This window comes from Marmota marmota, unplaced genomic scaffold, assembly GCF_001458135.2.
Source record: "Marmota marmota marmota unplaced genomic scaffold, marMar, whole genome shotgun sequence".
Classification (NCBI taxonomy): Eukaryota; Metazoa; Chordata; class Mammalia; order Rodentia; family Sciuridae; genus Marmota; species Marmota marmota.
Window position 1 is genome coordinate 12,569,414 of NW_025999869.1, and position 17,323 is coordinate 12,586,736.

The 17,323-nt window shown below is 37.2% G+C and overlaps 1 protein-coding gene across 2 annotated transcripts in view; it reads left to right on the forward strand.

Annotated features, from left to right (window-relative positions):
* Positions 1-17,323, forward strand: part of Gabrb2 (gamma-aminobutyric acid type A receptor subunit beta2) — a 234,267-nt gene that overhangs the window by 105,606 nt on the left and 111,338 nt on the right. For both annotated transcript variants that reach the window (XM_015492645.2, XM_015492646.2), the window contains exon 5: positions 12,305-12,387. In XM_015492645.2, the coding sequence (XP_015348131.1) occupies positions 12,305-12,387 (83 nt within the window). The remainder of the gene's footprint in view (positions 1-12,304; positions 12,388-17,323) is intronic.

The following is a 17,323-nucleotide window of genomic DNA, read 5'->3' on the forward strand; positions in this document are numbered from 1 at the left end:
ATTGTTCCTGTGCTGCTGTTATTATTGAGGCTCAAAGAGGTTAAATAAGATATCCAGGGTTACAATGCTGTTGTCATCAGCTTTCTGTCACTGTGACAAAATATCTGAGATGAACAATATATAAAGAATAAAGGTTTATTTTGGCTCTTAGTTTCAGAAGTGTCGGTTCATGGTCTTTGGCCCTGATGCTTTAAGCCTGAGGTAGCATAGTACATTATGGAAGGAACTATGAAGCCAAGGGGACCCAATCATCTCATCTCATGATGACCAGTAAGAAAGGGAGAAAGAGAGCAGGAGGACCTCAGGTTCTAATATCTCCTTCAAGGGCACATCTCCAATGATCTAACTTCCTTCCTAAAGGTCCCACACCTCCCAGTAGGGTTGTAGTCTGCTGATCAACCCTTCAACACATGGGCCTTCAAGGAACATCCAAGAAACAAATTAGAGCAGCTGTTATCTTCCTGATCAGTTTATCTTGTATCTGGGCTTTGCTTGTAAGGTTATTGAAGTCAAGCCCTGCATCTTAATAGCTTAATAAAATGCCTATGACAGGGCTACCTAGCAAGTGTCCTGCTCTCTAAAAGTAGATTCACATTCCTGTCATTCAGCTATAACACAACACTGGAACTTAATGCTTTTCTAACTTTCATTATCCAAATTATAAAAAATTTGAACACTTGGAAATTTTAGATGGTAAATGTATACACCCCAATTTTAATACGTATACTCATTTTTAATTCCCTAGTAACAGAGAATAAAACAGTGATTATCAGAAATGGGGGTGGGGAGGAAATGGGGAGCTTTAAGTCAAAGGGTACAAAGTTGGGGGTGTGCAGGATGAACAAGTCCAGATGTTCAGGGTACAACATGATGACTGTGGTATGTGACTGTAATCCACCAGGGATTCCTGCTGATTAGTGGAATCTGGCTTGTGTTGTCACACATGCACTGATAGTATGTTGGTTTGCTTCTCTGTATTTCATTACATCATGTTCTAAACATGTGTACATACATATATACATATATCTAAACACACATATATAAATACTATATATGCACATATATAAATACTATATATGCACACATGTATCTATTTGTACATATATACATAGTATATATATTTATACACATACACTATGTATGTATATACACGCACAATGAAATGTAAATAAATAAATAATAACCATTAGCTTGTTGCCTTGTATTTTCCTGAGGAATGACAAATATTTGCTCATTGTGAGATTATCATTTTTTCCTCTCAGGTAAAGAAAGCCTGATAAGCTTTGGGTTGGGTTGTATGGGAAAGACAAGGACACTATTGAGGAAACAAATGTAAAATCAGTTGTGTCACAGTGGTACAATACATCTTAATCACTTAAAAATAATTACTCTAGAAATAATTGCTCATTAGCAACATTGTGGTGTAACACCACCACAGATGCCTTAACTAATGGGACACTTGAGCATGAAAATTACAACCAACAGGTAATGTTTCGTCCAGTGCTTTGGAGACTACTCCTAAGCCATTTTGTTAATAATTACCTGACAGAGACGTGTCTTTACCTTGCCCTTGTCATCTCTAAGCATGTGTTGAAATACTTTAATGTTTATAAACTTCATTGCAGCTCTTTAGATGTGTAATTACATTTAGCAACCTCTGAAGTTATCGTCTGTTTTATTAAGCTCAAATCCATTAAAAGTCAAATTAGAGAATGTGTGCTGAAGCTACAGAAGATTTCAGCATTTGCTCCTGTTTTCATGAACCAGAAAGTGCAAGCCATCTCAGAAACCACCCTCCTGGCAGGAGTGGCCCCCACTACATCACCTTGACAGAGGAACCTGATCTAGACACATCAACTCCAGAAAGGGAAGTCTGCCACCTACTCTGGAGAGCCATTTTCTTAGTTTTACAGCTCTCACTATCAGCTAAGTCATCTTTCTATTTAAACTGAATTGCCAAGTCCTTCATGTTAGACTTATGGCCATGACTTCCTGCTTGGTCCACAGCAGAAAATGGAAACAGCTCATCATTCCTCCCTGGGGCCCTCCATAATAATGGGGGCTGTTATTATACCTATCGGTCTTCATTTGCTTTTCCAGTTGGAAAAACAGAGCTCATACGGCCATGTGTAAAACAATGAATTCTTAGGTTTTAATACCCAGTAGTGTTTTACTGCACCATGGAGTCCTTCTGCCTTCTTCTTTTCATTCCTTTTCTTGAGAGAAAAAAACAGAGACAGAAAAGACAGAGACTAAGCTGGGGGATTTGGAAAAGCTCCTCAAGGTAGCTGTTTTTGAACATCATGTCCATCCTCTCAGTTTCCCATCTCCCAGCCTGGATGAAAGGAAATTGTCTATATGAAAACAGTGTCCTATGTCTTTTATCTCCTGATATCTATTATCAATTTTCTTTTTTCTTCCGGGGATCAGGCGTGATTATTTTCACCCCTGTCTTTTTGCTGATGTTCTCTAGTAATATTTCAGTGACATTTATCATAAATTGTGTATCTCTTTTAACCTATTTTTATTCTTTTTGTTTTTGTGAACCTTTTCTGTTTCTTTGAAATCCTTCTTCACGATGAGTCCGAGTTTCTTTGTATTATGATTCATTTCATTCTGCCTTTATTCATTATTTAGGCGGCTTATCCTCTAACTGAATGTGCCATCATCATTTGGGTACAAAGCTATTTTCTTTTTTTTTTCTTTGTGTTTTTCAACAACCCTGCATTACAGATGCATTTTTGAAGGAATGTCAATAAAGTACGTATTTGTTTGTTTGTTTGTTTCCTGACGGCTAATTTTTTGGTTTGTCTGATTTAGTCTTTCTAAGTTTCAGGAGCTCTCTGTATTTCAGTTTGTGGTTGCGGAGACCCGCCTGCCCTCCCCACCCCTACCCCACCACCACACACATTTAAATGAGTCAAAGTTTCTGGGAAATGAAGTGATTCCCCTAATTCAGAAGAAAAGCCTTCTCTTTGCTTTTTGGTCCAATTCTTTTGGCCAGGCTTCTTAAGAATCCTTGGTAAGTGATTCTCCAGTGTTCCATAGGACCTCTGTCATATTGACTCCTCCTGTATATATGCTGCTTCAAAGTCTCACAGCAAGAGACAAAATCAAGACCAGAGCTCAGGGATGCTCACTGCTCAGGCTTCTTTCAAATGGTCTTGACCCTCACGCCTGTGTGCTGGATGGTTTTGTATCAGCCCTCCAGACACATGCCCACTACTCCCATTACAAGTCTGGCAGTGGAGAACACCAACGTGCTACATTTTGCCCTTTAAATTAAATTCCCTTTAAAAATTACCAGATATAACCCTGCAGGGCCATGATGTAAAAGGTTCCTGAGATCCAGGTTACCCTGTATAAAAGATAGTCCAAATTGTATTCTTATCAGTAATTATGAGAATTTATCAAATTCCCTACTGATTACCTTATTAAAAAATCGACAGTTTGCTGAGAGAAAGATGGTACCCTTCTGATTCCATGAGAAGTCCACCCTGCGTCCCCAGTACACACAATATGTCAACTTCAACTCCTGATGGACTGAAGGATTCGGTATAAAATATGAAACCATAAAACAAATTAGTGAGATATTGTATCTTAAGACAGAGGATTTTTCAGATATAAAAGCAGGGTAGGAACAAAAATGTCAATAATAGCTTTAATGAAAACAAAATACCAAAAACTCTAGTGGACTACAAAACATTGTAGTGGAAACAAAACATTCTCTGGACAAAGTCCGGGGGGGGGGAACCCTACAAAGTACATGAATAAATAATTTACAATTAAAGAAATTGAAACTGCTGTTAAATATAGAAAAAATTATCAGATAATCATAGCTTTCCAAAGATGGACTAGGTTCCTTTCAGAGAGAGTGAGTTCCAAGTCACTGGATAGATTCATTAGAACAATAATTATAGAGATCTTATGGAAGGAATTCAGTCTTCAGAAAGATATTTGGATAGAAATCATTTAATCATCTCTTCTACTTTGAGAACCCATAATTAAGTGATGATATGTCTACTGATATTTTAATGACACATGCAATTTATTGAAGTGGCTCCCTTTGACTCAGTTATGCTGACCAACATTTCCAGCCTTTACAGAGGATAAATGCTATGCAAATAAAATAAGTTAGCAGCAATGAGCAGCCATGGTAGAAATTGAAGCAGACAGGGAAAATGGTCTTTATAACGTTCCTCAGAGACAAACAGTACACATTCATTGCAGAAACAGGGAAACTACAAAAAACATTAGAAAACAAAAATCAATCCTATTTTCTTTGCTTCTTTTAGTATACTTTTAGTAACCTAACTGCACACTATGTATTTTGTCAGAGCCTTGGAAAGCTGACCGAAACAGTCCTTGTAATATAGATTTATATTATTTTGTTTTCACACGAATCTCTTAAAGTGGAATTTCATTATCAAAGGATTGTACATTCCGTGGGTTTTTCTTAATGTTGTCAAATTACCCTCCACAAAGTTTGTGCCAATTTACACTCCCCCCAGCAGCGTGCGCAAAAGGATCGATTTCTCTGCAGAATACCTAGTACCTGATCCTATACTTTCTTTAATTTTGTGCTGATTATATAAACACCAATTGTCAAGGTTTAATGTGTATTTCTAAAACAAATTAGTGGTTTCTAATGCTGTTAAACATTTCCCCACGTATTTACTACCTATTTTATGTAAACTACCTCATTTCTAAATAATAAAAAATAAAATAAAATAAAATACCATTTAAATGGAAATTTTTACCTTTAAAGATTAGAGTGGCAGCAAGCCTTGAGACTATGCTGCTTATGGATTTTGTTGAAGTAAAAAACGTATCCTGAGTTGTGGGTATGTGACAGCAGACAGCTCTAAGTCATTTATTTTTCATGTTTAAAAAAATAACAGCAGCAGTAACAACAGTAAAACCTATTTTACTTCAGGGGTTAAGGTTATAATAGTTGCAACCTTGTACTGCAGGGGAACTTTGTGAGGGCATGTTAGAGCCTGACCACAGAATATGTCATCCACTGAATTCAGTTAAGTGTTCTATAGAGATGGTCAGAGAGAGAAAGACACAGAGGGATTGGTCAGACATAGTTTTCCTCTGCCACCTGGAAGATTGCATGAGGTGTTGGGAAGGGAGGTTGTTTAAAGGCCACTGTAATCCTAGGCTTTCACTCCAATGGCAATACTCTTGCCAGAACTTCCATGCTAGGATGGGTGAGGACCAGCCCCTCATTCCCTTTCTTTTCCCAAATGATGAACCTTAATCAACATTCTTCAGATTCTGCTATGGGGAACTCTGCCTTGGACAGACATGAGTCTACTAGGGAAGATGGAAAATAACAATTAACAGATACATGCACAGGGTCATTTTAGGTATTGATAGGTATTCTGAAGGAAATAAAAAGGATGAGGGATGACCAGTGGAGGGCAGGGAAGGCTACTTTAGCTAGAGCAAGTGGGGAGACTTCTTAGGTGGACCATGATGAACTGAGACCAGAATAATAGGAAGGAGATAGTTCATTTAGGGTAGAGAGAATGTCCCTTTCCTTCTCCCCATTTCCCAAGAGAAAGGACCTTGGACCTGAATGGTTCTAATTTTTTTTTTTTTTTGACAGTCTAACTGGTAAGAACCTCAGATTTTAAAATACATTTCTATAACGTATTCTATCAGCCAGAAACCCAACAGGAAACAGATGGCACACTGAAAATGGAATAATTTGAGGAGTGTGCAATAAAAGGGTGATTTACAAATAGACAAACAGCACCCTCCCCCTCCGGACAGGTTGTCATCAGCTCTCTGGTCTTCCAGTCTTAGAGGGTAAGAGCAGGATTGGACAAGGGAACCCTAATGGGTTCCACAGGAAGGGAGGATGAGCAGCAGTTCCCTTGATTTCATTTTCCTTAAACTCCTGCTCTGTTCCCAGTGGCCAAATCTACCCTGAAGCCAGAGAGCCAGGGACCCAGATTTGGAGATCCAAAGCGTCCAGTGTTTAGTGGTACAGAAATTGTGGCTAGGGGTAGAGGGTGGGGCTGGCAGGGCAAAGTACCAATCCATCATGTACAGTTTACATTTTAAAATGATATTTGGAAGAAGAGAAAAGAGACCCTGCTGAGATTGGAACTTAATCCCTCACGAACTAGCTGTGAATTGACATCCATTGGCCACTTTAAAAAAAAAATTGTAAAAAAAAAAAAGACTGATATAAAACTAACGTCTTATGTTCTGAAATATTATGTCTCTGATGTGTCATGCATCAAAACAAAATATAAAAATTATGTTTTAATGAATGGAATTAAAAATGTACCCAGCATATTGAAACATTGTTTTAAATTGTGAAAAAGAAAAACTACTGAAATAATCAGAGTCCCAGGTTTTTTTTACCTGTATTCCTACTCTGTAAGGTGATTCTCATTCAGTTCAATCTCTTAATGTGATACAAAGTCAGATTTCAGTTGTTAGATGATGAGTCAAAAAATAGAACAATTGCATTTTCTCAGAGCCTTATACTTCCTTTTAGGCATAGTTTAGGAAGAAGTGGGGATAGTCCCACTACTGATGTGAGCATGCAATTTGTAGATGAGACAACCAATAATGCAGTTTGGGAGAGGGATAAACAAGAGATTGACAACAGAAGAATAATACTTGGGTTGATATGTATTTATCTACTAATATTTTTGATTAAGTAGGATTTATTTATTCACAAAATGAGATTTCATCAGAGGCTACTTTTTGGATCCCACGGACTTGCTATTTAAGGAAGTATCTTTCATAACAGTGCCCGCATTTGTGACAGACACCTAGGCAGCCCTTTAATGGTCACAGTATCTTTGCAGAGGATAAGATTCCAGAAAATCAAAGAGTCACAGAAGGCCAGACAGCTGTGGAAGAGTACAAATAGCTCTAATCTGAAATGCATGATTTATCAAATGGGAACATGATTGCTAGCAATCTTACTTTTTTTGGTGATTACAAAGTTGAGTGTAGTAGTGCATGTGACTCTATGTGAGGACTTATAAAGAGCTTTTAGAAACAATTATGCATGAGTCTTGGAGAGTTTAATTTAAGCTCAAGGCCCCTGTGAAGGTAAATGAAGAGGACAAAATGGCAAAAAAAGAAAAAAAAATGGTGAGGGAGACCTTCAATCGGAAGAATATTAAATAGAACTCCTTGGGGAGGCCTGTATTTTTGCTCGGCTGGGGTGGGCTAATCTACATAATTGACTAAAACAGAATGAACAGCTGTGAAATCCTGCATTTGGATGTGTGGGTAAAACAAAATTACAAAATATACAAGGTCACAGAACATGATGTGTTTTCATAGGATTATAGAATTTCTAAGCTTGTTTGGGCTATAAGAAATTGACCAATCTTCCAGAGAGGCTGAATTACTTTATCAAGGTCATCTAGCTAGTTAGTTAAAGCATACTATTAAATACGTGGACTCTGCAAAGCTTCCTGGATTCACATCCTGCCTCTCCCACTCACCATGGGATTCTTGGGGAAAACCACTTTCTGTTGTCTCAATTTTCTCATCTATAAAATGAGAATAGCAATTGGACTTAATTGAGGAAATACATTTTGGTAACACAGAATGGTGTTTTGAACTTATTAGTAAGTCATCAATTAATATTAGGTATGTTTGTCACAAGTGAGAGAGCCAAAGCCGAAGCCACCTACCTCCCATAACAATGTTCTACCTATTTATCCCATAAAACACAACAGTAATGAGAGTTAGAAGGGAGAGATTAGTTTCCCAACCCAAATGGTTGCAAGACACAGAATAATGTCTTCTTTTAGAATAGGACAACAGAAGTGTTTAAAGGACCTTTGAGGGAAGAGAATCAGATGAGAACTTTTCGAAATTTGGGTTCATACACTAATGTTTAAATTCAGTATTTGGACCTTTTATTTGCCTATCTGTAATTCTGAACTTAGATTTTTTTTTTTTTTTTGCTTTAAAGCTTGCAAAAATACATATTGATATCTTTTTGGTAACTGAACTTTTAACATGTTGATTTTTCTGTGATAATGATGCATCCCAGTGCCAGACGATCCTTTTATCCTTCATAATTAAAATATGTTGTGCTTTTAAGTAAATGTGTATTTTAGCAAAGCAAAAGCATGCTGTGTATCAGGACAGTATGTTTCAAATAAAGTTGTGAATAAGTCATGTGATTTTATTTTAACATGAAGATGTTCAATAAATTCTTATGGAATTGGATTGTCACCTGTATGAAAGAATCAACCAAAGCATAAGTACAAAGTCACTTTATCTACTCCTTATAAGCTCTGGTTGAAATTCTAACCAGGTTTTCACATGCTCAGATACTTGTGTGACTCTGAATCCTAAAGAATCTGCAGAAAGGCCTAAGTGATGTTACACTAATTATAATTCTATGGCTTTTCATATTGACTGAGTGACAAAACCATCAGTTATTACTTAACAGTTGCCTTTGGTCTTATCCAAACTGGAATTCACAATATAATATCCCACTTGGAATGATATGGTAGCATTGTTAATTCTCTGGTCATAACACTATAAAATTTCTGTTATGGCTTTGGTACAAAATGCTGGCTGAGCTGTTGTATTTCTTGGTTTTATACATGCCTTTAGTGACTCCTTGGGCTATGTGGTGTACTTAGTTTTCTTGCTGTACATTAGTATTTTATGACAAAAGTCATTTTGGGGTGACAGCAGCCAATAGCTAAGTAGTAAAAAGTTTATCCAAAGACCTCTTTGCCCAAGCAGAATATTGACAGTTTCAGGCACAGCTTTTATCATGTGGTATAGTTCATCCCCACAGAAGACATTTCCAGCTTTGACTATAGATGGTTTGCCAGAGGTAAACAAGGCACATTCCAGAGCATAGTTTACTGTTTCCTTTGCTTGAAGGCAGAGCTATCTCCATATATATATATATAATTTTTTTTTCTTAAAACCTAATCAGGATACCTGCATAAAAGTCTTCTAGCCTCATTTCATAGTCTCCTGCTAGTGTAGGGGCATTGAGATACTTAAGGCCATTATTGAAGTTTATCAGGATCCACAGAGGCATGTTCAGGAAAAGCCCATTAACTGTGTTTATTGCATTGACTTATTCCTGTAGAGTCTCTGTCCTGTTTTAAATCAAAAAGTCCCAAAGAACAGATTCAGATGCTCATTGATAGGCTTTTCTGAATAAGATTCCTTCCATGATAACTTCTTCAGTAACAATGACTTGACTCTCATATTTACTTGAGAATTTTTACATAAATTAGGCACTTAAGGAGAATTGCCTAGAAATTCTTAGTTTGAGAATGCTTATAATCATAGATTTTTTCTTTTTAATTCATTATTATGGGTATTATAATCATCATCATCATCATCATCATCATCATCATCATCATCTTAAATTGGTGACCTGTACCAGGAATGTGTACTTAAAATGCAAACATGACAAAATTGTTTGTGGTTCCTGATCTCAGAAAACACTTGAAAAAGATGCAGGTTTGTTATGCATCTATATAGTCTGTCTGACAGAGTTCCATATACATACATGTAAAGTAATTATTTATTTTGCATATTTATGTTCTGGGAAGTTATTTACACCCATATATATGTACATATATACGGTTTATTTATAAGTTTTTATATTCTACACTTCTTCGTTTGCATAAACTTGTGCCTAGACAATAAATTGTGGTAAAATATCTTATCATGGTATCTACTCATTAGCAGGTAGTAATAACTACAGCAGAAGGTGCAGAACATTTTATGAGTTACAAATCTCTTCCTACTTTTGCCATCCTACAACAAATTAGGATGGCAGGTTTTTATTTGCAAAACAGGGCAACCAAGTGTCAGTAACTACAGATCAAGATTCCAAATGGTTGATTTTAGCTCCAAATTTCCTACTTTTGTCCAATAGGAGACACTTACCAATGCTTTGTGAATAGTTAATAGAAAATATTTTAATGTCTGTTAGCTGTATAATGTATTGTGCAATTAAAAAATAGTAAAACAGACATAAGTATGAATGTTGTGAGAAAACACTTTCTTCTACTTATTTTTAAGATATGAAGAGGACTTGCTCCTGTGATAGCCTTAGCTATTTTATTTTCCTGGTGTCCATGGCAATGGTTCAGAGATGGCGATTGCCATGAATGTGCATTATCACAAAGACTGACCCACCACCTATAGCAACACTGCGATTTCACCTCACTTGCAGTTTGTCCTTCTGTACCTGTCGCCTTCTTGATTATGTGTATGCCTTTCTACCGTTCATGTCTGTTCATGTCTTCTGGATTCATTTTATTCAATGAATTTAATTTTCTCCATTTCTGCAGGTAGGAATTAATTCTGCTATTTTACAAGGGTAATACTGGTGTTTGGTATGCCTATCATGTATCTAATCTCTTGTCCCTTGAAACCTTCCATTCCGCATATTCATGTGTCTTTTAGCAGCAATTCAGATTGTATCTTCATCTAAAAACACAAATGAACAAAACAATCAGTGGACCAGTGAGAAATTCATATAAGTATCACTTAGTTAAAATGAATTGTAATGTTTCAACCTTGATAAAAAAAAGTGAGATGCGAATGTTAGTTTTAATAGGATTTATGGCATATAGAAATCTGGTAAATCTCAATGAAAGCAAAAGTAATCAAACTGACAATCAGATAAACTCTAGTATTATTTATGTAGGGTTGCTTAAATTGGTTAAGTTATATCTATTGTTCAAAATATTAAAAGAACCTTTATAACCTAAGACACATTATGAATTTAAAAAAGAATATAAATTACACCATAAAATAATCCTTCAAATACAAAGATTTACAGTGAGCAAAACCAACTGCTTACGTCATTAAAAATCCATATGTTTATTTATTCAACAGATGTATATTGAGTGCCTTGCCGTGAATAGAGTGGAATGTGCCCTTATACAGCTTAAACTTTATTAGAAGAAATAGTTCAAAGAAAAATGAATAATCAAGATAATTTCAGATTGTGGTAATTGCTTAAAGGAAATGAGTAGAAACCTGAAATGGACCATTAGTCATGGCTGCCACTTTGGTGGCCTGCTGGGGACGGGCTTCTTGGGGAAGGTGATTCTGAAATTAATGATCAGAAGAGAGGGCTCTGTGTAGGCCTAGAAGACTCTTGTTCTAGGCAGAAAGAACAGGTGGCATGGCTGAAGGACACTGAGCACTGAGCGAGGACACAGTGTGTTAGGTGATCAGGAAGAAGGACATGGACAGAGATTCCAAAACACAATGGGCCATAGCCAGGGCTTGGGGTTTTCTTGGAAGAATCACTGAAAAATTTAAGCCAAGGAGTATAAAATCTAATTTATGCTCCTGTGTGGAGATGAGGCAGGGGGACACCTACTCAGCGGGGAGGCAGTGGAAATGGTAAGGAATTGAAGCAGAGTAGCCAACAGGGTGTGTTGAAGAAAAGGAAGGAATCAGAGTGATCTTCAGACGTATAAAAAAGGAAAACAAAAATTAACAAAATATAAACCTTTATAGAAAAGTTTATCAACCTTAGGAGGCAATGATTCTTTATACTAAGTGAATCGAATATTTTTAATCTTTAGTTGACAATCCTATGCTGTTCTAAGGAATTCCATACACTCCTTCTACTTGGATTACAGGTTTAAACTGTACTCAAGGTTCTTTTAATTAAAAAAAAATCTAACTATACACTATTTTTTCCAAGCCAGAACTACATCTTTTTTCCCTCTTCCCAGCACAGAGCATCGTGCTCCTCACAATAAGCATAAGTTGGTCAAATTCAACATTAGTTTGTACTCTTAGTTTTCTTCAGGAGATGTAAAGTTTAAACGTTTTAAAGCACTTGCATAATACTCTACTATAGAAAGAAAGGTGAAAAATGGTAGATTGAAGGTAACGTTGTTGAAAAATGCGATTTTAGGGTCTTGAGAAAGGAAGGAGGAAACCTGGGAGGAAGAGGAGTATTGCTTGTCTCTCATTTACCTGTGTGGTTGATAGAACATCCGGGGGACTGCACCCAGACATGGGAACTGCCTGCCTCACAAACACTGTCAGGTGATTTTTGCATGAGTAGTTAATGGTCCACTCTTAGGGAAATACTGATTTAGTCCAGTCTCTACTTTCTAATCATCATGATGAGCCTCATAAAGGATAGTGTTTTATCAAAAGTTGCATCACTTCTTTTCTTTAGAGCTTAGGCTAAATCACAGTCACCCAGAGAGTCCAGATTTATCTGAGACACCTGGGTTTAACTTTCCAGCTCAGGTCATGGCCCTGCTAATGATGCATATTGTTCTTTCTCTTCTAGAATCACAACCACAGCTGCCTGCATGATGGACCTGCGGCGGTACCCACTGGACGAACAAAACTGCACCTTGGAAATTGAAAGCTGTAAGTGTCTCTGAGAATCCAGCTAGAGGGAACTCTGCTGTAAGCTTCTCTGGGGGCAGGGGCCCTTATACTGGTGGGTGTGCAGACCAAAATCCTGCAGAAGTTCTGCTAAGCACAAAAAATTTAGTGGAAGGAGGTGGTGACAAACAACATCTCTCCTCCATTATGCTGCCACCCTTTTATTCCCGTCTCTATTTCCTTAAAAGAGAGGTTTAATGGAAGAAATAATCTGGGAATAAAAGGAAGTTGATAGGATCCTGGAAGGAGACCAAAGGCTATTCCAGACATTTAAAGTATGGAATTGGTGCAAATGGTTGCAATAGACTTGAGAAAATAGGTGCAGGTGGCGCTGTCTCATAAAATCTCCCAATGGTCTGTCTGCCTCTCTGTGTCTCTTTGTAATTGTTAAGTGATGTGACCTTCCATATTGATTAGTTAAGGTGTCCTTAAATTATGGATTAATGGAATGTTTTGTTCTAGTTTTAAAACTCTGTTTTTGGTGTCCAATGTTTATATTCTTGCTGAAGTCCTTGTGTGTGTGTGTGTGTGTGTGTGTGTGTATTCATTGTATTTACTGTTCTGAAGCATGGTGGCTTTTGTAGGCTGTGGTTTTAGCTCCATGTTGATTCAGTCACCTACCCTGTTGGTTGGGCTAAAATGTTGATTGGTAACCTGTCTTCATATCAAAAATCACACAGGAAGTTATCTGAAGTGGAAGAACATTCTGAATCTCTTTTTCTTTGTCAATTCTTTGGAATGCTTGCATTCCTTCTCCCACTAAATAGTTGGGAGCTGACAATTTTACATCCAGTTTTCTAGGTACTCAGTAGCTGGATTGCTGGGAAGACACTCTTATCCTTAGGGAGGAATTTTAGCTGTGGCAGACCATGGGACTCCAGATCACTGCTCTGAGCAGAAATGCAGTATTTATGATACATTGTGGGTATTTTTGAAGAATTCAAAAGCTAGGTTCTGAGGATAATTAAATTTACATGCATTTTGTAAAAGCTGATTGCTTACAAACATTCCAAATAATCATTATTTTCCAGTTAGATCTTTGCCATACAAAACTATTTTAAGAAATAGGTCTATAGGATTTCAGAGATTTATTATATGTAAATATCAGTGAGACAGCATCATTACTGCATGTTGCTTTTTCTTAACATGTGGTTCAGTTTATGGTACAATATTTCTAAGAATTCAAACTCTGACAATTTCACATTGTGGATGTAAGGTTATTTCTTTAAAAGGTAAGTTGCTGTCCACCACTCATGAATTGTTTGTGATAAGAGCACGTTTTGAGGTGGAATTTACACTGAGATTTTAAATAGTCACACCCCTCCATGGAGGAAGCATTTTTATTGCTCTTATTTAAATAGTCTTCCATATTCCTCTCAGATAAGTAAATGAGGCCTTTTGAGTTTTTAAATAATTGTTACTGGTAGATTATAATTATACAGATATATCATGCTATATTTATATATACACATAATATAATTTGATCAATCTCATTCCCCAACACCTTGGCCTTTCGGTTTCAAAGAACTGATGACTAAGGACCTGAACAACACCCCAAAATTTGTGATGTTATTAATTTTTACAGAGATATTTAAAAATTGCCATGATAATTCATTAAGCTTTATATATTTCATTTAAGATTAGTTATTCTGAGAAATGTAATAAATATCAATATTTCTGTCTTTATAACTAGGGTAACAGACTCAAAAAGTTAAAGTTATTTGTCCAAGATCACTCAGCTCCTTAATGGCAGAGTAGATCTGTGCTGTTGCGATTAATACCTGGTTTACCTTAGTAAAGACACTGATTTTGAGGGACCCGATTAAAAGACTTCCACTCTTAGCCCTCTTATTCTTATTCTGAAAATCAGGAAATTTTCCCAAAGGGAAATTGGGACTTAACAATTATTATGCTCGAATTCGGGACCCCCGAAGACTACCAGAGACCCAAGATCGATGTAAGCAGCAAAGAGGTGTTTATTGCGAGCTAGCTCGGTCCTCCGCATGCACACACAGCAACTGGTGATGCTGAGAGGCCCTGAGCCCAGGGTTTGCAGCATTTTTATACATTCTTTGGAGAGGGCAGGGACTTCACATACATCAGAGCAAATCATCACACACCGCGGGAAAATCAAATAACAACTCTAAAACATGATTAGCACATTCACTGGCGGGAACAAGTTGGATAGGGGTGATTGGTCAGTACAAAAGGGGTATTCGTTTGAACTGATTGGTTTAAGCCAAGAGGGGTGTACGTGCTGAACTACATGGTTTCCCAACAGGTTATCAACTACCATAAACTACTGGGAGGGTCATCTGGCATCCCAGGTATTTCCCTGTTTCATGCTGATTGGTGGCTGCTAGGGGGTTGCTATGGATCTCCACCTAGCCTGACTGAGTCAGGGACACCTGGCACAGCAGATCTCTCCTGTTATTTGTAGATAAACAACTTAGCAGGGTGGCAATGTGCCTAGGAGTGCTCTGTGGGTTTTTCCAAGGACAAAGGTGATGTCCCTTCCTTGGACAGGCTTGCTCTGAGGTAGAGGCTGGTTTTTCATTAGCATAATGGAAAGAACAATAGATACTTTCTGCCCTCTATGATGAGGAAGATGGATATAATTTAAATAAACACATACACGAATATAAAATTGCATTAGTCAAAAGTGCTATCTGGGTATTTAGTTTTATAAGGTCTTAAAGAAATAGAATTTATAGAAGTCTGGAAGTAAAGTGCTGGGGATTCTAGGTGGTCAGAATGGACTATGTTTGCTTCATTACTGTTCTTAAATTTAAAATGACAGAGATGTCCTATAGGATCAATGGGATCTGCAGAATTAAATGGGCCCTGATACTATTTATCACTACACAGGCCATGAACCAAACTGCCAAAATAGGAGAATTCATTGAAAGGTGCTTCCATTTATTTTTCTCTCTTAAAGCTGTCTTTCATCTACTTGTTCCTATCATCTCTATGATCAGAGGCTACTCGTCATTTTTTGTCTTTGTAGCATGGGCATTTACACATTCATGGACATATCTTGTCTAGATTTGTCTCTGAACCTGTCAGGACAGGTTGGGAAAGGGACACTGTAATATTTTCCTAGGGTGTTACTCTAAAAGTACCAGATAACACTTTGCCCATGTAAATACAGTTTTTTGAATGTTCTTGCTAGTAATAAATTCCAGTACAGAAATAATAAATGGTCTGAAGGTTGCTGATGCTGTTAGTACAAGCCAAAGATCTCTTCTAAGGGACAGAGCAGGTCAGGTTGAGGCCAGGTATCTGATATTGGTATAAGAAAGCTGAGCTGTTGCAAATTTAACAGAGCCAGCCCTCTAACTATTCCAATTTTGAGGAGTCTGACTATACCCCATTTCACAATTTCTCATTTTTTAATGGAACATACTAAGGAAATTCACAGTATAAAATGTTTTGCTGACCTTATGACAGTGTGAGTGACTAGAACTTTATATAGTTTTAAAAAGAGAGAAATCTTTGACTCATACTAACAGTCTGAAATTGTATTTGGCAGCAATGGATTTCCAAAGCATTGGTAAACTTGAGACCATTTATTATTTCTGTACTGGAATTTATTACTAAGTAGCAAGAACATTCAAAAGAACTGTATTTCCTTAGAATGTTCCATCCGTAAATTTTAAAAAAATGTAAAAAATGGGAGTGGGGGGGGCATATCCTCAAAATGGGAAAAGTCAGGGGTGGCTCTATTAATTCTGCACCAGCTCAGCTTTCTAATACCAATATCAGCTATCTGGTCTCATCATGACCTGCTCAGTCTCTTGGAAGAGCAAGGAAGCCTCATTCTGTCTCCAACACCAGTTTCAGGTTCTTCACTGGGGACATGTTAACTCCTTGTTTGGAAAGGAGTATGGAATTCTCCCATCTGGATGCTTTGATAACTAGTTCAAGTAATTAAAAATGCAAAGTGTTCTCTTTTTTTCCCCTCTTCTTTTGGTGTGCATTTATCTCATCCAATCTCAGGCTCAGTAGAAAATGTAGACACAATGTCTTAGAGGATGAGTTTAATGCTGTCTCAACTCTGTTGGTTTTCCAGTCAGTCTCAACCTTTGTGGGATCCACAGTGAATCATAAGGTGCAGAACTCTGCTCTTCATTAGGCAGTTTCACAGGATTTACCAAGTGTGGGCTGAGATGGATAACCAGATATCATCTTTTAAGATCTTACAAAAACTATCTTACACACTGACCTTTTTGACAGTATCATACATTAGTTCTTTCTGGCCTCTAAAGTCACTGATCATCTGAGTGATATTGGAGAAGTCACCCTACCTAACCAGACCTTAATTTCCTCATGGATAAAATGGGGACAATTATATCTACCACATGAGGTTTTATGAGAATAAATGTAATACTAGAGATGAAGACTCTTGAACATTGGATGTGGTAAATAGTAACTTCAGCCACCTCATAAATAGTAACTTCAGCCATTAATAATAATTAACATAATAATAGAAGTTTTCATTATATTTTTAAAGGGTCCCATTATAGTCAGTCATAGTGACACATACCTATAATGTCTGAGATTCCGGAGTCTGAGGCAGGAGGATCAGAAGTTCAAGGCCAGCCTCAGCAACTTGGTGAGGTCCTAAGCAACTTAGGGAAACCCTGTCTCATAATGAAACGTTTTTTTGAAAAGTGGGGGCTGAGGGTGTAGCTCAGTGGTTAAGTGCCCCTGGGTTCAATTCCTGGTATCAAAAATAAAATAATTTTCAGAACTAATAAATCCAGCTAAAGATGGATGCTTAGTACAGCTTTGCCTCTCTTGACTTTTATGGAGTTTATTCTAGTCCTTGTAGTGACATTCCAGGTTTATTTCATCTGTGATGCTATTTACCTTCTCTTAGAATGATTCACCCACCTGCGTCTACAGTGTAAAATGC